A 23642-nucleotide genomic window follows, 5' to 3' on the forward strand; every position below is an offset into this window, starting at 1 on the left:
ACTTCTCGGGTAAATCATAATGGTAACAGTGATATACTTGCAACTGGAAGAATCTTCAAAGAAATTAATAAAATGCCTGAAGAAGATCTTCTACCGAAACGCTATAAGATATTACACATTTGCAAGCTATACGACAGTGTGCAGGCTTTTTAAATTTTTTTCCCCACTGTATTGTGCACGTACCTGCCCGCGATGGGTCTATTTATGGGTTTATCAGCATTAGCATTGAGTTGACCATACGTTATCAACTGAACGCTATTTACCAATGCCTATACTGAATTATGAAACCTAAATTATAAGAGTTCATATCAAATAAAAAAAAATAAAAAATAAAAAAAACTGTCCAACCAGTCATGTTATCTCAAGAAAATCAAACGCAAACTGTGTCTTTCCATGAACTTTTCACCCCTTGTCAAGCACTTCTTCTTGAAAAACGAAAAGCAGAGTTGGGAAAAAAATACACTTTGAAAAAATAAATGAGTATTTGAAAATTCTAAATAAGTATAGGCAAGAAAACAAAGCTTTTTTTTTTTTTTTTACTAATTTAAGTTATTCTTTAAGGTTAATTTCACTCATTTCATTATTAGTAAATTTTTTAATTACTTATTTAATTTCACTTCTGTCAAAATGTAGTCATGGCAGTCTGCCTGAAAGAACACTACATGTTCGGATGTCTTACGAATGATTTACACATTGTCGGGAGCAGGTGTATATTTTTTTTTATACCAACTAACGTATTAAAAAAACTAAAACTTTCATGTATCCGAGAATTTACGTCAGCTTCACAAACGATTTACACAAAAATTTGTTCTGCTTGTGTTTCATGAATGAGGCCCCATGTGACCAATGACTTTTGTATGACATTTCCATTACTTTTCCAGTTCTTGGTGATTACTGGAAACAAATTTTTAGAAATAATTCTATAACATTTCTAGTCAAATTCTAGACTTAGTAGACTACAAAAAACTATACTACAGAACATTCCATGACTTTTAAGGCCTGGAAATCACAATTGTAACATTTTTCCATGACCATGGGAACCCAGTATATAGGTTCATGTAATTGCATTAAATGTAATGTTGTAGGAGCAGTGCTCATGCATTGCATATCTCCAATTTGTGTTTCTTTGGTAGGATCTTGCAGTGTAAGATGTGGATCTGCTTACCAACTGGTTTTCTGTCTGAAGGGTGCTCAAGCTCTCGGAAAACACTGTATTTGTCCCCAGAATCTGGACCAAAAGAACAAACACAGTAAATCACAAAAGCTTGTGTGTAAATGAAATACTTTGGACTAAAAATTGCAGGAGGTGATTAATAGGAGAATTTCTTTATGCAAAACACATCTGTGAGCCACACAATAAATCTTTGTTTTATCTCAAATGCATTTAGACAACAGAATTTGTCTTCAACATAAACTGATATAACAGCAGTCCTTTAAGTGATCTGCCATCATCAAAGGGCTAATGAGGTGTATACTGACAGCTAGAAGGATGTGCGTGTGCGTTTGTGTGTGTGTGTGTGTGTGTGTGTGTGTTACCTGAGACAGGAGGTGTGGGCACTGCAGGCTGCTCCACTGACAGCTGCTTAAACACTGCATATTTATCTGAGGAGGAGGATGAAGATCCAGACACTGGAGTCAACATGGCAGGAACACTGTGAGACAGACAAAACATAAACCTAACTCAATCAAAAGAGATCAAAGAGCTTGTGCTGGCAAGCCAAAACATTATATTTTGTTTTTAGAGACATTTGTCTTTGTTCTTTGATGCTTTTGGGTGATTCTGAAAAAACCTGTAAAGAAAATGACCCTGTCCTATTTTACTCCAAAATCTAAAATATGTTATGCTAATGAGAAATGTGCTGTAAAAATGTGCTTTAATGTTCTGAAAATAATGTCAAAATGCAAAAAAATTATATTAATAACAAATGTTAATAGTCCTAAATGTAGACTTTTTTCTTTTGTATTGATTTTGGGTTAAGTACTGTATGACCAGGACCACCCTTTTAAAAATAAACATAATACATAAACATAAAAATTACACATAACAGATAAAACCTGAGGGTGAATCTCAATTTGCACCATATTCGTCTTATAGAGTCATATGTAAGTAGTGCATCTTAAATGATCGTACGTCAATTAAGCCAAAGTTGGCCAGATAGTGTACTATTTATGGATTTTTGAAGTGTGTTTATGTGCATACTTTATATGCTAATACTGCCCACTCCCCAGACCTCCTTGCACTATGGAAGAGGAGGAGTAGGAATGCAAGGATGCATATAATAAGTAATAAGGAATTTAAAGGTAATGAATTGACCTACAATAAATGTAAAGAATTACATGCATACAATGTGAAAAAATATGTGGTTGTATGCCCCAGTGGTGTACCATCTTACTTTCACCTAAAAAGTATGCGCTTTCCCATCATCAGCTAAGTACTTTTTAGTGTGTAATAGATATATGGGAAATGCGAATTGGGATTCAGTCTGCATTTTCTTCTACATAGAAATCTGTTTCAAGAGATAGCAGTACACTATCCCTCTTCCCTCCCCTCCATCTTGGATCACTTCCCTCATAACAGAGCAATATTCCAGCACAAGAGAACACCTCTGATCTCACCACCCTCATTTTCTGTATTACTCTCACCACTTTTCATTTTGTCTGCTTTAATTAGCGATTGATCTGACACTCTCAAGAAACAAAATATTCCTCTAAAACAAAGAAGCCTTTGTGCTTAGCAAGGATGATCGACTGTTGGAGGTCATGGCACTTGGAGAAAATAATTTTCTCCTCTATTCCCCCTCTCACTCCCTGCTTTCTATAATTGCCTTTCATCGTCTTTTCCCTGGGAGCATAAAATCTCTCCATGCAGATGTGAACAGAAATAAAATGGGATGAGCTTATCAGATGTCCATTGAAATGGGTTCATTAGAAAAGATGGTAGAGGTAATTGTTGCGTTGGGCGGGTTATTGCAAGCCATTACAAAGCAAAGAGCAATTCTGTCCTCCAGATGAGTGAATCAAGTCACGAGGAATTAGCAAAGCATAAACACAATATCATAAGCTACTAATGAGAGATGATGAGCTTATGTTTTACAACACATATCTAAATACTCTGTTTGCATTACAAATACAATGTGCTTTTGCAGGCACATGTCAATATGTCACAATTTGTAAGGGCTTTGCTTGATCAAAATTGGTGCTTATACCCGCTCTGGGATGATGTTGCCATGGTGGGGTACGCTCTCCCCATCTCTCCTTGGAAATCTGTGAATGAGTCATCTCCGGCACCAGCTTTTGGGGCTTCCTGGAAGTCCTGGAAATCATCGTCATCAGCCTTGGCAGCCTAACATAGAACAACAGAGCAACAAAATCTGCTAGTGCCTATAAAGATGACACTTATTGTTTAGATGATTGCAATAAATTGTATGATGTTTACCTGAACAGGAGGGAAGTTTGTGATGAAGCTAGCGGGTGGGTTTGGGGTCATACCCACGACAGGTGCAGCAGGGGTAGGCATCGCCATGGACATGGGTGTCTGGGTCATGATGGGCTGCTGGTGCTGAGGCAGGACAGCGGGAATGGCCATAGCCATGGCCGGTAGATTGGGCACAGGCGGGGAAGGAAACTGACTCAGGATGTCCAGACTCATGACTGTAAGACCACTCTTGAAAATACAACCACAAAAAGTAATTTAGACCAAGGAGTTTAAAGGTGAACTCAGTCATTTGTTTGGTTGTGTCAACTTGGATTGGATAGAGCGTAACGGTCAACTAGCGCATTACAAGTCACCATTTACGGATACCATACAAATGAATGAGGGGAGCCGTAAACTGACACCTACTTGTCGCAACATTGTCTGTGTCTTCTCTTATAAAACAGCAATTTTATTATAGTAAACTCCACACATAGTTTAGTTCAAAAGGATTGTTTAGTGTAAAACATGTTGGAGATTAGTGGACAGGTGGTCAATTCATTAAATGATGAGCTGTTTCCTCACAAAAGCAGTTTGTTTAATGTACTGAATCATACTCCATAGACATCCATTCCAAAAAACTGGCCTCTTTTCTCCTCGCCATTGTACCGCCCATAGAATATCTATGGAACAGCAGCGTTATGCTATTTTATGCTAAGCTTGTAGGCTCCCATTTGTAGAAGGGTTCTGATGCAGAGCACAAGTAATTTAGCAGACGCATATACAACATATTCTATGCAAGTACGCAAATGCAAACGCTTCTAGCCACGCAAGCTCAGCATCAAGTGTCGTTGCATTCTAAAATAAGACTTCAAGTATGCATTGCATTCTCATCAAGGGGCGATTTAGCAGGCATTAGCATAAATTGTAAGTTAAACTCTACACATTAATATAGGTAGCTATTTGATAAATAATATGAGGTTTAATGTTACAGACATTTTAAGCTAAATCTATTACTCCCTAGAGTTTTAAGGTTAGTTATCGCCACAATAATGGCTCAGGTATATTTCGTTTTTCCGTGTACTGTTCCATCAAGCGCATGGTCCCGCGCTCAGACTTTCAAAGTATACTCTTTTGACCATTAGCCCATACATATGCATTCACTGCATGGGCACTCCGACTGCTATGAGATACTCTTTAGAACAGTCAACGCCTGGGGCATGCGCTGACAACGCACAGAGACGAGGACTGTCCGCGTGTCTCGAAAAAATGGATGCACTGTGCGTGAGACATACCAGTATGAAGAAAACCGAAGTATACTTTAGCCATAACGCAATAGGGTTAAGTATGCACAACAGGACCATGCACTTGCAACGCGTTGGCCAAACATTTGCATCTGCATACTTCTGTAGAGTATGTTTCTGGCCTTACAGTTCGCAGTCCTCCTGAAACAACCTGCAGGTAAGTGCCTTCCTCCAGGTCAAAATGTTGATCATTCATGGATCTACCACTGTGGGATTTGCACCTACAACCATTCAGTTACCAGCCCATATATTTAACCACTACGCCACACCATCCCCGTTTTTCAAAAAGCTATAAAGAGAAGCATTAAATCATCATGATACCATCAATGATAACAAAAAGTGCAGATATGATAAACAGCATGAGCAGACTGATAAATGCTGATTATTGACAGTCATTAAACTGAGGTATGATGCACTGCTATAAGACACTCGATTAAAGCAGACATTCTCCCTACACACAATGATGATTTAGTGAGCTATTAGATGAGAGTGCTTCAACTTAATACGTAAACACTGAATTTACAGCACGTCTGTCATCAGGGAGCAAAAATTAAAAAGCAAAGCTGTCAGACAATAGACCTTCTTCCCCATCCAGCTGTCTATTCTACCTCCGCCAAGAGGCAGCCTGATTTGTTTGCCTAAAATATTCATTAAAGTCAACTTCCATTTTCAATGCCATTGCTGACAACCTCCAGAGCTTTTACTTTTTTATTGCTCTACAAAACCAAAGCACTGGAAGAGTGACTCCTCATTGAGCTTTCAAATTTGCATAACAAAAGTGTTATTACTGGAAGGATCCTATGAGTTACAGACAGATCTAACTACTCATGCAGCTGCCAAGGTTGAGTAAGGGCCGATAAAGATCCACCCCCCCCCCCATAATGCTCACCAGGGCCTCAGCCACCCACCCAGTTGCCCATCAATGTGACTCCACATTACCTCTTACACACTATTTGATGCACTTTACACATGATCTGCAACTCTCCAAGTCATAACATTGCAACAATCTAAATGGGATCAAGAGCTAAAATTTCTAAAACAACCTTAGACCAGATTCTGCTAGGATGGCTTTGCATGCTGCATAAGCTAAGAAGGTTTAATGGGGGTGGTGTGGCTTAAAAGTTTAAAGATTTGGGTTGGTAATCAAAAGGTTGTAGGTTCAAGTCCCTCAAGAGTCAAACCACTAACTATCATCATTGTGCCCTTGAGACACTTGGGCACTTAACATCAGGTTGCCCCAGGGGGCACTGTCCTTTTAATAAGTGTACAGTAAAGTTTCTTTGGATAAAATGTCAGCTAAATAGTTAACTTGTAACTGTTAACCCCTCTGTCAAGCTCCTGAAGTTTGCAGATGACACTACAGGCATCGGCCTCATCCAAGTTGACAACGAGTTTGCTTACAGAAGGGAGGTTGAACGGCTGGCTCACTGGTGCAGTCAAAACAACCTGAAGCTGAACATGCTCAAAACAGTGGAGATGATAGTAGACACCCCAGCATCGACCCCGCTCACCATTCTAAACAGCACTGTGGCAGCAGTGGAGTCATTCAGGTTCCTGGACACTACCATCTCACAGGACCTGAAGTGGGAGACCCACATTGAGAAAAGGCCCAGCAGAGGTTGTACTTCCTTCACCAGCTGAGGAAGTTCAACCTGCCAAAGGCGCTGCTGATCCAGTTCTACTCAGCAGTCATTGAGTCTGTCCTCTGCACTTCTATCACTGTCTGGTTTGGTTCAGCTACCAAGTCAGACATCAGAAGACTTCAAAGGATAGTCTGGACTGCTGAACGGATTATTGGTTCTCACCTTCACACCCTCTAAGAAATGTACACCTCCAGAGTGAGTAAAATGGCTGGAAAAATCACTCTGGACCCCATTCACCCAGCACATTACTTTTTTGAACTGTTGCCCTCTGGCCGCTGCTACAGAGCACTGAGCACCAGAACCGTCAGGCACAAGAACAGTTTCTTCCCTTCTACCTTATGAACAGTCAAAACTGCCCCCAAAACTCTCCATGTGGCAATACAACCATGTGCATATTCAACTATTCATTCATATTTATATTCCATTTATATTTATTAGACATATCCTACCTCTTTTGCACAATACATTAATTCACCTGGCACATAACTGTATATAACATATTTGAACAAAATTATTATTGCCCTACTGTAGTTTCCTCTATACATTTACCTGTTGTATCCTATTTTTATTCTTATTTCACAGTTTACATATATATATTTATATGTATTTTTCAAATGTTTGTATGTATATGTTGCATATGTATATTTTTTGTATTCTCTTTGCACTGGAAGCTTCTGTAACCATGACAGATTCCTTGTGTGTAAGCATACTTGGCAATAAAGCTCATTCTGATTCTGAACTTGTAAAATAGCAGTACAACTTTTGTGAAATTGTGACCATCTGGAAACGGCAGTCATTACCTGGGCAACTCCAATCAAGGCCAGAACGGTGTACAGCTCTTCCTTGGTCAACTTGCCAGGTGTGGTACGGTTGGCCAAGGCCCAAATCTGCCCTAAGGCTTCCCGCGGCAGGCCCGATGAGATCAGAATGGGGTAGAGTTTGGCTGTGTCGATCCCTGTTGGTGTCATGGTGAACTCAATGACCTTCTTGAACAACTCTGGAAAGAGCAGCCAATTTGCATTAGATACTGGGACATAAAACTTACCTTTGCAGAACAATGAAGTCGAGAGCATGCTTGCTCTATTGATATATACCTGGGATAAGGGTGTCATTGTACAACCAGGCTGGCACCATGGGCTGCATGTCTTGTTGAGGGTAGACGCCCACACCTGTTTATGATGGACAAGGAAAAAAGTGAGATGCTGCTCATGTACTCTTAATCTAAGGCTGCTCGATCAAGCATACATCCCATGTGTATACAGCAGTCAGACGTCGCCCACACCTGTCGGATGTACCACTAACGGCATGCACAGATACACCAAAGACTCCCAATGCTTCTACCATCAGCTCAATTGTCTTGGGCCGAGAGTCGGTGGGTTTGCAGGGAAAACAGATTGACAGAACATATGGGGAGGAATGTTTCGATTTGTATTAGCATTGACTATGATTCTCGGAATGCATTTACATTTCCACTGTGCACATGGAAAATTACGCTAAACCCCTGAGCCCTGTAGAGAAGTAAATTAGACTAAGAGTCAAAATTAGGACTTTAAACCACTATCTGTAGCAACCCCCCCCCCCACCCCAAAAAGGAATAGTTCTCCCAAAACTGAAAATTTGGTCATTATTTACTCACTCTTATCAAAACATCTCCTTTTGTGTTCCACATAGGAAAGACATTCATGTGGATTGGTGAGCAAATTATGACAGATTTTTAATTTATGCATAAACTATTCCTTTAAATCTCTATAATTATTATTACAGAGAAATTGTGCAGGGCTCCAGACTGTGACCAAAAATAATTGATTGCGACAATAATTTAAAATATAGTCGCCATTGGCAACAGTCAGATTGTGTGCGTTCATGTGTGGTTTCGTCAGATATCTTATGAGGTACTGAATACATATTTAGAGAGTGCAACAGTGTGTCTAGCGCCGCTTTTCACCAGTTCTGATTCTGACGAGCTTGCTGCACCGCATGCAACAACAAACACAGTCGAGAACAAATGACTCTTTTGAACAGGATCTTTTCATGAATCACCCTCAAGAAATTGAGGGTTTGAGCTCAGTTTAGCAGTTTGAATCAGATTCAATTTCTCAGCGAAACAGCCGTCAGTGAGCTCACAACTTGGAGCGCAGACATTTCAAAATAAAAGTCCTATGTGTATTTCGGGCTTCTTCATAATTAAAAGTCCCTTATTGTGTACCATTTTATTTATTTTTTTACCATAATTGATTGGGATTGGAGTAGCACGATAATCTGAATCTGGCATTTCATTCAATTTGCACTCTTGTAGTCTCTGTGTCTGGGCCATCCGGTAACAGTAAAGAAAGACTGTTTATTAAACCTCTGATTAATAGGTTATCAGCTGACTTCCTTTTCATTGGATTTCTATCTTGTTTCCGTGCAGCAATCTAAATCGAGAAAATCTGTGATTTGGCTACTAAAAACAGCCATTTGGCTCCTTAATGTTTCAGTTTAAAAAAAGTAATTTTTTTAGTTTGGAGCCCTGTACAGGCAACAATGCAGAGACAAAAGAATCTAAAATTGGAAGAATTAATTTAGCACCCCATGTTAAGAGATCAAGCCCAGCATATACAGTGTATGTTAAACTGCCAACATGCACAAATGTTAGGTTGCATACACTTGTTAGTGGGGTATGTTGACCAGAATAGAAAGGAATGCATTCACAACATCAGACAGAAGATCTTCTCTAGCCATTTTTACATGTTGCTGGCAAAGCAGCTGTCTCAACTCACTAATGAAAGCTGATGTGGCTATTCGAAGCCCTTATAAAGCTGGCACATATGCCTGGAGTGCTAAAAAACTCACTACACCAGATACATAAACACAGGCCCCAAATTTAGATCAAGCGTGTGGAAGAGCATATTATATGCCACACTTTCCCTCAGTTGTCATCCTAAGGCATTTTTTGCACTGTTGTCTGAGAACTTTCATATTTCATGTTCAAGAGCACATAGTCTTGAAATGTAAACCATTTGCATCCATGCATTTTCTCCTCTTTCATGCTTGGGCATTGTACTACCACAGAGAGTTGAAGACGGAAGGCTTGGTTACTTGGATATTCATTGAGAAGTATTAGGTATAATTTCATGGAGATTTCAAGCCATAAGAAAGGTTTTTAAAAGAGAATCAAGAGCCCCTCAAAGCCCATATGTTGATGCATACCATGATTAGCGAATAGAGACAGGGCAGGAAGTATCGAGCTGTGTTTATTTTGTGAAGCTTGGAGAAGAGGCGGGGCAGAAGTTACAGACATTTTCTTCTCACCGCAGGTGCTAGTGGGCTGGACCGGCGGGGTTTCCGCTGCAGGTGGCGCTTGAGCCACGGGAAGAGACTCAGATGCTGTCTCTATGATGAAGGCAGAACTGAAGTCGTCTTGAGTTTGGCCCCAGTTTCGGGATCTGGAGCAGCTGTGAAATTGGGTTGTGGCTTGAGCTCTGGGACCCAGCTCAGACAGAGCATGCCATGGCTTAAAACTAACATGGGCCTTCTTATCAGCTGTCAAATCACATGATGAGACCATCTTTTCATCCAGAGATGGGCCTGAATCAGTTAAGGACAGAGGTTATGACTTTAAAAGTGATTTTTTTTTTTTAAATACCTTTTTCCTATCCCAACTTAATAAGCAGCGACAACTATAGTATAAGTAGGCCTTTTGTATGTGGATTCATTAAAAAAAAAAAAAAAGAACATGTGGGGGCTAGGTAAGTTTGGGAAAACTGCTTCATTATTCACTTTTACATTGACGAATTTATTCACTGACCTTTTTCACAGAACCTGAGGCAGAACAGAAAACGTTTAGGCCTGATATGATTGGCTAATTTACTTTAATAACAGAAGTACTAAAATACTTTAATTATTCAGTATAAATCTAGGTGGATGAATCTCTGGTTATGCGTTTATGTAATTCCTTTGAATTCCTGTTTACTCCATGTTAACAGTGTCTTTCTTGTATCCTTGCACATATTGCATATACAGTGGCTTTATGTGGTATGACATGAAGTTGAAAAACTGGATGTAACTTTAAACAGACAAGGTCAGCAAGTGATTTGATCACATTTTTCTCATGCCAACATAAACACGTTTAAGTCTTGTGACTATACATTTGTTTTTAATGTTTATTCCCTTTGTACTTCCATTGTAAATGCCTTAGTCCAACTGCAATTTTTGCTGTTTTTAAAAACCTGAGAGACTAACTGAAATTATATTCTGTGGTAATTGACTGTGGAAATCCTATCGATAGAGCTTAACTTGTATTGAACCTTGAACAGTTCTTCAAATACACACTTCCATGCCTGCCTCTCTCCTAGCTCCTTATCAAGGCACCAACAGAATCGGCACAACATGTGTGTGCTGGTGTGCCGATAGAATTTCCACCTGAACTGAAACTGCAGACAGGTACTGAACTGTGACGTTTTCCCACACTGCCCATTAACTCTAGCCTAACTCATTAGAGCATATGAGACACCATCTGCAACCTGACAAAACTAAAGGTTTTGTCAAAGGTTTTGTATATATATTTTTTTTTTTTTTTTTTTAAATAGTGTGATCTGAGCTAAAGAAGCACAATTTATGATGCCATTGTTGTCAGATTTTACTGCTGATTTGAAATATGTTATTTGGTCATAATCTTGACCAACCGTTTTGGAGATTTCAGTCATCTCCCCATTCAAGTAGATAGGAGCTGTACTTTTATGCTGCTTGTATCCAAAGAAAATAGCTGCTTGGGAGTGTTTCCAAGATGGCCGCAGAGTGGACCTACTTGCCTTCGTAGGACTTTGGTGTAGCCAAGGTTAAACTGTATGTTGTTTACGGTTGCCAAAAAAAGTTGTAACTTGCCACATAAATTGAAAATGTGTCTCATCTTGCTCCCCTGAGTTCTATCTAGTGAATCAGTATATCATGAACACTCATTACTCAGCCTGTGACATGACGTAAAGGTTGTGCATTTAAACTCATTTAATCAACATTAATCAACAACATCACTGTATAAGAGAACCTATTGTGCATTTCCGTTGTAGATACTAAAACGTACATTGCTGTTACGAAAGATAAATAAATTTAACTAAGTGTATTTTTAATCTTCTAATAACTATAATATTTAAAAGATTGTTTCCCTTTCGTGCATATTATGGATGAAAGATAATTACAAACTAAATCTCTTTTAAAGAGAAAATAAGGCTTTGACTTCATAGTTTTACACTTGTGCCTGTCTACTAACAACCTGAGAGACTTCCAAAGACATGACAACCCATTTCCGAAAGGGGAACATAAAGAACAACGATGCTCCCTGGTTTTTACGGTGCATTCTGGCAATTTTTAGGGAGCGACTTCAGCACACAGGAATGATTTTGCAAATGGGACAGACCTAGAAATGGCAGACTCCTTGGTCAGTGCCCTGACTACTCAATTAGGGAGCTAACTGAGATGCACCCAAAGAATTTAAATGATGTGCTGCCACACACAGGTCACGTGTATGTATATTTTCTATTGTCTTACAATAGTTTTAAACTTGGCTCATACAGTCCTATTTATAATGATATACTGTTTTGAGTCTTTTGTTTTTAACTCAAGTGTTACATAGGCAAATGTGAAGATATGAGTGAATTTCCAGCAAAAGTTACTATATTGTGTTATAAACCGTTATCGTGACAAAATTTTGGTGATATCACCAGGATGTGAAATTAACATCCACCACTCGCCAAATTTTGCTCATCTGCCAACCACTATGGTGTGATACAAGAAAGGCCATTGCTTCGACAAATATTGCCTGGTAGAACTGGGCATTTACCTGTGGCTGGTAAGTTTTTATTTTTTTAAACCCAGCATACCACCCACCCCTACCATAAAATAATGCCTTTTTTGGGGGTGTTTATATGTTGCTTCCAAAGATTTTCATTTAATCAGAAAATCAGATCAAAATGGTCATCAAAGAAGAAAGATGCTTTTTGCCCACATAATGGCACTGTTACAGCATCTAGCAGCAGGGGCTAACTGCTAAAGTTAACAAGAGATGGTATGATGCAAAAAAGAAAGAGAGAGAGGAGTTACCTTTGAATGCAGTTTGGGAGCTGGAGATGACATTAGAGTGTTGGATGGCAAGGGGTACGGGGAGAGATGGAGGGAGAGAGTGAGGGATAGGGGAAGAGGGGGGGTGCTGGCCGGGCCCCGTCTCTAAAGACTGGCTGGCATGAGCGGCTCTCAGTGAAGGGGAGGATGGAGGGAGGGAAGAAGGGAATGAGGAAGCGGTATCGACAGGGCCCTGCACAAAGTCACTAAACTCATCGTCGTCGGGGAAAGCAGGGGGAAGAGAGTGAGAGGTGACAGATGAATGAGATGGCGATGAGTCTGCAAAAACCAAACAAGAGAGTGAAACAGACACAACACGCATCATGAGTTATGACCAAACAGACACACACTGAAAAATGAAAACAGTATTTGCAGAGAACAACAAGAGGGTACTGAACTACAATAGGTTCATTGTTCTTGTTTAGCAGGCAAAAGATATACAAAAATGTCAATGGATATATTCAGTACCTCTAGTACAGAAATATATATCAGAGTAAATCTCATGAAAACTGTCAAGAAATTTCCAGGTTACATTTAACCCCAAAATGAAAAGAAACAAGAGGTGAAATTATGCAGAAAACAAAGCCTATTTTTAGGAACATTAAGATTTTTTGCATTGTGATATTGTGTATGAGAATAGGTTGAAAAATAAAACTAAATAAATTAAATATAAACTGTAAAGTACATCTGAAAAGTCCAATTACGCAAAAGTACTAAGGTATACATCATGGCAGTATTTGTGGTATTGAATTCATGCTGATCTTAAAATAAAAAATCATTGTGTTCTGACCTGACATTTGTTATTACTGTATTACAGTAATGAGAATGAGATTTATCTGCATTGCAGTAAATCGAATTTGGAGGGAATATAGGCTTAACTGTCATGAAAATAATGACAGAATTTAATTGTCAGATAAATAAATTATTAATTTCTTATTGTCGTCTTCTGATTTTGGGGTGAAATACAACCCAGGCATTTCTTTGTGAGATTCACCTCGCTAAAGAACTAGACTAAACAAACAAAAAAACTAGACAACACAACTAGACAAAACAAAAAACAGTTACAGCAGTCAACTATAAACGCTGTTTCTAAAGTGATATTAATCGCATTTGCAGGTGTGAAGTGAAGCTAACAGCCACTGAGGTGAGGGTGTGTGAGGAATGAAATTGTAAGAGTGTGAAGGTGGAAGATAATGTGTTACATGGGAGATGAGGAAATATCTCACACACAAAGGAAACATCTGGAGGGCCTCCTGGTGGCTGCTGGAGAAAAAACAGCTTCTCCTTGGCTGTAGGTTTAAGGTGAGGTGTGTTTGTATTAAGACTGAGTTTTAACTGTGTGTTGAATGTGTGAGTGTTTGTCCCTAACAACGTCCTTCAGCTCTTGACGACCACTTTGGCCTTGTCAAAAGCTGTCTGGGTCACAGATGTGGCCCTTGACATCATGAGCAGGGACATCAAGCAAATGGCCTGAATGCAGCTAGAGTGCATTACTAAATGTACCTGGTTTCTTAGACTGTGCAGACGGTGTTGGATGCATTTTGGCATCTCTGCTGAAGCCGTCCAGGTTTCCTTTGATGGCCTCTAAAGCGTCATCACGACTTTTCTCCCCAGTCTGTATAAAAATAATATATTTCTGAGTTTGGATATGTTGATATGCAAGAAAACGTAACTTAAAAAGGATTCATGTCGAAGGATACTAAAATAAGTCACATTTAACTTATATCCAAATGAAACAGAATATTCAGTGGGAAATAATGTAGGACTGGATTTGATTTCATCTATGTGGATTTGATTGTATCGTGAAAAGTAGGCTATGATGTTATTGGCTAATATTATTTAAACCTGCCTGTGCAGCCTTGGTTACTTCAGCAGAAAAGTTGTTTCAGAATTATGACAGAATATTCATTTTTGGGTAACTATTCCTTTAAAGTATTAGCTCACCTTAGGTTTCACGCTACTCAGGAGACGCAATTTCTGTTTCTGTTCTTCAAACTGTCTCCTCTTCCTGTCTTCCTCCACCATCCGCTGCTGCTGCTCCAGCCGTTTTCTATGGACAAACACTGATCAGGGACAAGCTTTGATGTACTAACAACATTCCAGCAGAGTGAATATGTAAAACCTTACTGATGCTCCTCCGCCATCTGTTTCTGAAGATCCGCAGAGAACTGTGGCCCCGGGCCCCTCATGCCTATGAACTGAGGTTGACCCATGAACTGCATCCCGGGAGTTTGCATGCCCATAGCCATCCCACCCTAGAAACACAGCAGAAAGACAATGAGCAAATCTGAACAGACATTAGTGGTCCAATGTTCATTTTTATGGCACAACCACAAGATAGGAAAGAGCCACATATACAGAAGAAAAATAGTTAACACCTTCATCCAACTAATTTCATAAAATTCATAGACCTGCACAAAACCTCCCTGTATTTGAAAGTATAATAAAATGTCCTATAATAAAATACATCTTTAAAAAAAGCAATCATGCAAAAGCAGAGGTCAGACTGAATCAATATGATGAGGAGAAAAAAAGTGTAAAAAGACAAAGTCAGATGAAAATGTTTTGTCGTTTCCTTTAAAATGTTGTTTGCAAAATCTCATAGGGAGAAGTTTTAGGGATGTGATGAGACAAATGCCGTGCAGATGATAACTATGCCTTACCCTTTGCTTAAAATCTCTCTCCCACAATGAAAAAATACCTTTATTGAGATCAGCGAAGAAAAGAGAATGATGACAGTGTATGTTAAAGGTATCATGAATTGGATTTTTATTTTATAATGTTCCTTGAGGTCCACTTATAATGTTAGTGTGATTTTTTCATTAAAAGTAGTCATAATTTAGGAATAATTGTTCATTTTCTATCCAGTTTTTGTGCCTCTGATTCAAATGCTCCTTTTTTGGGGCATGTGTTCTTGAAGACTTCAGTGTAAACGCCCACTGCTGTGACTGGGTAACATCTTTGCATGTGGATAAATGTAAACGCCCCCGCCATTACACGCGTGTGGAGATGTTTTGAAAACTTCGGATGGTTAAAAAAAATTACAACCGGAGTAATTCATCCATACATGTTTGATCCAGAATCTGATCCCGAATTAACCCCCTCCACAAACACCACGGATATTGCAGTCTGTGACAGCGTGGTAAGTAATCACTGTAATTTACTTGTCTATTTGTGTAATAGGTATTACTTTTATTGTTGTTTAAACCAAGACGCGACACAGCGGTGTGTCTCTTGTTACATAGTTGGGGCATTTTCCAACGGTGAAACATTACATTTACAAATGCTGAGTAACGCATGACAGTACCAAATAAAGTGTAAATACATGGTGCTATCACATTTATAACTGTGAAAGGATACACTTACCGTGCAACATGTAAACTTATATAGGATACATTTGCCGAATAATCATATTTCATAATATATTCAGTGTAGTGACAAACGCATATGTTGTTCATTACAATGAGTCATGTTTTCGTTAAAAAGGAAATAGATTGTCTAAATATATTGATATCAGTACTCTTTAGGTGCATCTGTGCCATCATGCCAACAGAACAAGAAAATATATGCTGCTTAGAGATCCCTGTGCATTAAAACTAATACACGAGAATCTAAAATCACTAGGATCAAATCAAATACACAGTACACATTTAACAGTCTGTAACATACAAAGCAAAACAATTAACATGGATACTCACAATTGTTTGTTGCGACATCACTGTCGGGTCCAATATATTTGGCACTGCATCAACTTTTAATTTAAGTCTCTCTGCAAAGCCTGCTTTCAACTGTGTCTTGTTTGTGAAAGAATCATCGTTAAAATGAAGAGCGCAAACAAAAACGTTCTTACCGACGCGATCCGGGACTTCATTAAAAATAAACTTCAGCCACTCTTTCTTAATGCTGGGATCCTTGCGAAGCAAATGCAAGAGATCTAGTTTCCCACAACCTGGCACTGCTCAATGTCTTGACATCTTCGTGGCCATCATGACACCTCCTATTGCTCCAAAAATAATCTCACCGCTCTACTCTAACGTCAAGACCGGTGGGTGGGCCTAAGCAGTGTCGATGATAAAGCAGGCATTGATCTGTTTATGCAGAGGCTGGCCTGTGCTGAGGTAATACCTCACTATGACGTATAAGTGAGGAGGAAGTAGAGAACAAGTCATTTTGCCACCTTGGTTTCAATAAAGCCTTTTTTGGACTAATGAAGAAGTTTGCGGTTCTGAAATTTACAGTATGTTTTAATAGTGCTATGAACTATTATATGAAAAGATATCATGGTAAGTTTGATTTTCCAATTCATGACCCCTTTAACACAAGGAATATGTCTTAGATGTTTCTACTGTGTCTCTGAAATAAAGGTTGACCTGTATAGGCATTAACAAGAAAGAGGAAAGAAGAGCAACAGAAAAGAAAGGAAAAGGATGAAAATTCATATTAGCATGAGAGATATATCTTAGATGTTTATGACCAGTATACGGAATAGAAGAAACAGGAAAAAGAAAAAGGCAAGGAAAATTCATATTAACATGATAGATATGAGGAGAATGAAAGGAAAGAGTTAAAAGAAAGGAAAAGATTAAGATGACAGTATACAGTATGATAACATGAGGGATATGTCTTAGATGTTTCTAATGTGTCTCAGAAACAGACGCTTGACCTGTATAGGCATGGAAATTAAAGAGGGAAAAGGGAAAATTCATATTACCATGAGAGATGTCTTAGATGTTTATGACCAGTATATAGAATTAAAAGAAAGAGGAAAAAGAAAAAGGAAAGTAAAAGTAAAAGAAAGGAAAGGAAAGGGTGACATGTTAACATAAAAGATATATCTTTGATGTTTCTAATGTTTTTCAGAAATTGAAGCTGACCTGTATAGGCATGGCACCAGGCATCTGTGCACCAAAGTTCATTCCCATCATGCCTTGCATGTTGGGCTGCATCACCTGGACGATGGGGAAGCCTTGCTGTTGTTGCTGTTGCATGGGCATCATTCCTGCCATTGAAGAACAGTTTACAAAATCACTTTTTTGCAGTTTTATTATTATAGCCATAGTGGTTTGGTCACACCACCAACAGTGGTTTTTCATTCTAAGTTCTTGTCAAAAAATGTCATAATAAAGAAACATATCCAATGTAAGTAAACAGAGGTCAAATACACATGAAGATTCAGATTCTTACCTTGAGGTGGTCCAATGCCTCCTCCAACTGGGTACATAAAACTTGAAAAGAATAGAAAGGAACATTCAATATTGTTGTAATTTACCAGTCTGTCCATTTCAAAGCCCTGAAGCTCATTTCTCATATCAAGCTAATGTTGTGTCTATACAGCTGCCCTCTGTGTTTAAGAGAGAGAGGAAAACTAAAGGCAAGAAATCAATCTTACAACCGAAAAAACATTTATGAAACAGCCCAAATCCACTGGCACCTAGAAGGCTCCTCAAGTTATGTCAATTTGCTACAGAAACCAAAATAATAACGGTTGGTCATCCCTGATGTTGTTTCCAACAGGGTTGTACCCCATTCAGAAGTTAGCTGCTGGAAAACTACACTTTATTTTTCAGAAATCCCGTTACTGTTGCATTGCAAGAGATGCGAAGAAAGCCTCTGCTCTCCGAAGAGACAAGCTGCTATGAGAAATGCATTATAGGCTAATAATTGCATCCGGGAGCATGCAGGCCTAATTACTTCCTTACTAATTGCGAAATGCGAACTATACTGGTGTTCATGTACCACAAACCACCTCTTCAAATAAACTATGAAAACTGCTTGCAATTGTCTAGGTTCGCAGCAAAAGCGCTAGTGTGAAAGAAACCTGACAGTCTCATTTAGAGTTAGCCTAATTTTGTTTGCTTTGAGAATAGCATGAAATGTGGGCTAACACTCCAGTAAGGCCCTGCAGAAAACTGTCTTTTGGCAAGGATCTGTCTCTCTGTGTTGCATCTGTTCACCCGCAGGCTTACGGCTTTACAGAGCTCTCACAGAGACTGTGATACAACAGAGCGAGGATAAAAAAATAAAACACTGGATTAAACTAGATTAACATTCACAGAGATCTGCTGTGACATCATGGCAGGGATATCACCTCATCAAGCCACCATTTCAAACTGTTACCATCACCAGACATCCATCACTATCAGCACACCTAGTTATAACCACAAAACCACACTAAAGAGAATAAGCTGCATCTCATCAGCAGCTTTGACACAGAATTTAAAAATGTATAGCCATCTAACCCATTATATAGTGCAAGATGCATTTCATGTTGTTATAATATTCACTTTAGATTTAGCCAAATGCTGGTTACTAATGTAACCGTGACTCTATGAATAGTGGAAGACCACCAGAGATGGTTTAACGTAGAGAAAGGTGTTGTGCGCTTGTGCATGATATCAAGAATCTTGCATTGCTTTGTCACACGTGACCCTGACCAAGGACAAGTCGGAAGCCATATATGAATCTGTTCCTGTCATGGTCTGTCTCTGTAGTCATTCTCATTTGTCCGAGTGACCAGAGACTCTGCCGGTCTTCCACTATACACAGAACCACGGTTACGTCAGTAGTCAGCATTCTATTTCATTGTTCCAGACCACCACAGATGGATTAACATAGTGGAAGACGAGTACAACCAAGTCACAAGGACTATATACACAGTCTTAAACATTGTCTGGAAGTACAGCAAAGCTAACTAAAGGAACAGAGGCCACATTAAATCTATAAAATCTTGTGAATGTGCAAGGTGACACCCACGTAGCTGCCACACATATTTCAGAGAGGGGCACACCACGCAGTGCTGCCCATGAAGTGACACTTCACAGATGCAGCAACTGGACGACCTACCGAATGGTATGTATTGGAAATGGTGTCAATCACCCAATGAGCCAGACATTTCTTGGATAAGGGTGCACCTTTCCGGCAGGCACCAAAACTAATAAACAACTCATTGGTGGTACGCCATGAAGCAGTCCTTGACACATACTGCCACAATGTCCGTCCTGGACACAGGCCTACATGAGAAGCATCACCCTCTGGGCGAAAGGTGACAACACCTTGGGTTGAAAAGTCGGGTTCGGCCAGAGACTGACCTTATTGGCCTCGAGCCCCCATCTGAGGCATTGAGGACTTACTGAGACTTACTTACATGCAACTCGCTCACCCTCCTAGTTGATGTTATAGCCAAGAGAAAAGCAGTCTTCATAGAAATATCCTTAATATCAGCCTGCTCAAGAGGCTCATAAGGCACCGAACACAGGTTATTAAACACCACCTGCACGTCCACTGAGGATGTACTCTGCGCACTGGTGGATTAAGGCATATAGCTCCCTTAAGAAATGTCACCACAAGTTTATTTGCACCAATTGACATATCTCCCACAGTGTCCTGATAAGCTGCTATAGCTGCCACAAACACCCTTAGTGTGGCTGGGGAGTGCCCAGTAAGTGCTGTAGAAAGTCCAGCACTGAGCCGACAGGACAGTCAAATGGATTAACCATGAAACAAACAATTTCCACTTACTGGCATATTTAATACATATTGAAGGAGCTCTGGCATTCATGACAGTATTCCTGATACCTGCCGAGCATTGTGAGAGTGTCTGCTCAACCCCAGAGGCCAGACGCAGAGCCTCAACCTCTCCGGGATGGATGCCATAGCGTCCCATTCATCTGGGACAATAGGTCCCTCTGAATCGGCATTGATTGTGGTGGACCAGTCATGAGGGCTAACAGGAGACTGAACCAAGGCACTGCCGGCCAGCAGGGGTCTATTAGGATGAGCCTGTGGTGCCTCTCTTGTACACGGTTCAGGACGGCCCAAAGAAGTGGAAGTGGAGGAAAAGCATATAGCAGAAGATCTGGCCACTCGTGGGGCAAGGCATCCTGACCTGATGTCCCTTGTTCCTCCTGTGATGCAAACCACAGCGGACAATGTGTTTTCGTCCAGCTGGCAAAGAGGTCCATTGACGCAGTCCCGTATCTTTCCCAAATCAACTGAACAACTGCTCTGAGGAGGCTAGTTCCTCTTATTTAACTCTTATTTACCACTATATTTACTCAATTTCACACTATAAACTTAACTTTGTAAAAAATAATATATACATATATATATATATATATATATATATATATATATATATATATATATATATTGTTTTAAATGATAGATAGCAGTTTCTTCTGATTTCTGTTTAGTCATCAAATTTTTGTAATTTATTTGCACATGAAGCAATTGTTACTTTACTAGGAAAAAAAAATAACAGTACACACAGTAGTCCAGCAACCATGGATGGCATGTCCACGTTAGCAATCACATTTTCTAAAAAAAATACAGAATCAAACCAATTGTATATACAGTGCTTAATGAATAAGACATTTACTAATAGCACACATGAAGCGCTTTTACTTTGAAGTTGCTCTCACGTGCTCGGATCCAGCACGAGCAGCAATCTTCAGACAGTTTAAATGGCCTGGATCGCCTGCTGATCCTGACATTTTTTATTCTGACTGATGGAATACGCGCTTCAGAGGAAGACATTAGATGAGCACTTGACGGGAAGAAAACGCTGGATTTTCGTGAAGTTCGTGAATTACATCTTTTTAAATGAGATATCTGCATATTTACAGACGGTATAGAAGTTTTATTGATATTTGCCTTTTATCACTAAAACAGTTACAGGGAACTGTTGAGGAGAGACTGTGAGAATACGTGCCAAAGAGGAAGATTTATGAGTGTTTCAGGGGATGCTGGATCTGCTGAAGTTGTGTGAGACTGGTTTATTACATCTGTTAAAACGAGATATGCACATATTTGCAGACGGTATATTATATTAGTTTTATTGATATTTGCCTTTTTATCATTAGACAAGACAGTTAAAAATGACAGGGAACTGCTGAGGAGAGGCTTATAGAATACATGCTTTAGAGGTAAATAAATGAGCGCTCCACAGGATGCTGGATCTGCTGAAGTTGTGTGAGGTTGGTTTATTACATCCGTTTAAACGAGATATGCGCATATTTGCAGATGGTATATGATATTAGTTTTAGTGCCAGGCAGATATTAGCCTTTCACAGATATATCGGTATCGGCGTATATGTTTTCCGATGTGCGCAGATATAAAAACTTTTTTTCAGAACATACAATGCAGAAAACAATGCTTGGGGTGATTTAAAATTGGTGTCATAATGTAGTTTGTCCAGCAGTGTGTGCTCCGACTCCATTGTTTACAGAGCTGAGCTGACAGTGGTTCTGCAGACAGTTAAGCGGTGCGGAGTTAAGCGGTGTCTTCACGGTAAGATGATAACTAGTTTCTGAAATACATTCTGGAAAGTTATTAAACAATGACTCCATCATTTTCTCTTTTCAATATAACTAATATAACATTAACCCTGTCCCTGACAACCATGTCACTCATGTTTATCATATCTGTTTGCTGTTACCCAGCTCTAGTTTGTCAGTGCAGTCAGTAGCATAGCAGATTGAAAGGTAAGCACCAGAGCATCTTTTTGTAGCCCAGCAGACAACGGTGCGGTAGTGGATTATGTCTGTTGAGTGTTGATTTCACACTACGTTGTTACCTAGTTGGTGAGACGCAATGCTATAAAGTAAATAAACAACGTCCATCTTTTACTCTCCGTGACATTGAGCTTATAGCTAACTAGCTAACCACATAGCTACTTTCATTGCTTGTCAGCTGAGTGGAAGCTAATGTGAAAACATGTATTCACCAAACTGTTTTGTTTAGGATTCGCTTCAACTGAACATTTCCAGTCGTTGCATTTACAAAATGTTTTATTTAAAAGTCTGGTTTTCCACAGTTGAAAGTTTCCCCTGAACTTGTATAGCAGAATACGGGGATATCTCTTGACTTGACAGCAGCGAACCATGAGTTATTCTTTGTGATTGTTTTGGTAGTATTAAAATAGTCAGCATTTGACTGATACTAAACAGTACTACTGATGTTTATTTAGCTATTTATTTTATTTGAATTTATTCTTTATTTAAATGGTCAGTAATTGACTGATACTGAACATACAGTACAAATATGTTTTAGCTATAATTTTTATTTATTCTTTATTTAAATGGTCAGCAACTGACTGATATTGAACATACAGTACTCATGTTTATTTAGCTATTTATTGTCTTTATTTTCTCAGTGTTCATTTCTAGAATTTGCTGACAATGTATAATAATAATGTCAAATATTCTTTGATAAAAATATTTAAGAAAGTAGCCTTCTGAGTACCTTTGCATAGTCATATCGGTGCACAATCCTCATAGAAAAGGTCTGTTTTTATTCCAGCTCAAAAATGATCTATATAGGCCACCATATCTGTAATCGGTGAATTTTCCCCCTATAAAATCGGTATCATCTCAAAAATCCCATATCGGTCGGGCTCTAATTAGTTTTATTGATATTTGCCTTTTATCATTAGACAAGACAGTTAAAAGTGACTGGGTACTGTTGAGGAGAGAGAGGGAGAATGAAACAGGCGAGCACTTTAACATAATGAACTCAAACGCATCTGCCATGGCTCTGATATGTGGACCGTTTAAATGACACTGTGTTGCACACCGGTCTATTACTGTAGTAACAAGATGGCACATAACAACAAAACAAACCGTGACTGGTCGTTTCCATGTCTCAGTCACTTCACATGGCGATTCTCAGTGCCCTCAAGAAACAACTCGGCCAAAAGGGAAAATGTATTGGCCGATGCGATAATTACAAAATTCCGAATATTGGCTGATTTATCAGCTCTGCGATATAACTGTCGACCACTAGTGGAGACACCATTCCCCCAGCTTTGGACCAGAGCGGGAGAGTGAATCTATCACGCCGTTGTGGTGACCGGGAATGTGCATTGCTCTGATTGACAGGAAGTGTCTGTCTGCCCACAGCAGTAAAACCCGTGTTAGCTGGAAACATGAAAGAGACCTCGTTCCCCCTTAGTTATTGATGAGGAACACGACTGTAGTGTTGTCCATCCGCACCAGTATGTGTCTCCCTGACAACTCTTTTTAAAGTGTCTCAGAGTAAGAAGTACTGCCCACAGCTACAGAAGGTTGATGTGACAAGCCGCTAGCCATAGACTCCACCTGCCCCGATGTTGCCACAATCCTCCCCATCCTGTGAGGAAAGCATCTGTGGTTACCACCTCCCTACATGCAGGGGGTGGCCCCATCTGCACA

The 23642-nt window shown here is 39.5% G+C and overlaps 1 protein-coding gene across 4 annotated transcripts in view; it reads right to left on the reverse strand.

Moving 5' to 3' along the window:
- The window catches only part of synrg (synergin, gamma), a 67660-nt gene that overhangs the window by 38718 nt on the left and 5300 nt on the right, over positions 1–23642 (reverse strand). For 2 of the 4 annotated variants that reach the window (XM_051665356.1, XM_051665355.1), the window contains exons 2-12: positions 17637–17677; positions 17327–17451; positions 14580–14707; positions 14397–14502; positions 13956–14067; positions 7454–7528; positions 7160–7356; positions 3437–3664; positions 3207–3343; positions 1537–1652; positions 1166–1228 (exon numbers count right to left, since the gene is read on the reverse strand). In XM_051665356.1, coding sequence (XP_051521316.1) covers positions 1166–1228; positions 1537–1652; positions 3207–3343; positions 3437–3664; positions 7160–7356; positions 7454–7528; positions 13956–14067; positions 14397–14502; positions 14580–14707; positions 17327–17451; positions 17637–17677 — 1328 coding nt within the window. Of the gene's footprint in view, positions 1–1165; positions 1229–1536; positions 1653–3206; positions 3344–3436; positions 3665–7159; positions 7357–7453; positions 7529–9548; positions 9927–12434; positions 12732–13955; positions 14068–14396; positions 14503–14579; positions 14708–17326; positions 17452–17636; positions 17678–23642 lie in introns of all 4 variants that reach the window. The other 2 variants (XM_051665353.1, XM_051665352.1) reach the window with 2 other exon arrangements.

The sequence above is a fragment of the Myxocyprinus asiaticus genome, chromosome 31 (assembly GCF_019703515.2).
Source record: "Myxocyprinus asiaticus isolate MX2 ecotype Aquarium Trade chromosome 31, UBuf_Myxa_2, whole genome shotgun sequence".
In the NCBI taxonomy this organism is placed as follows: domain Eukaryota; kingdom Metazoa; phylum Chordata; class Actinopteri; order Cypriniformes; family Catostomidae; genus Myxocyprinus; species Myxocyprinus asiaticus.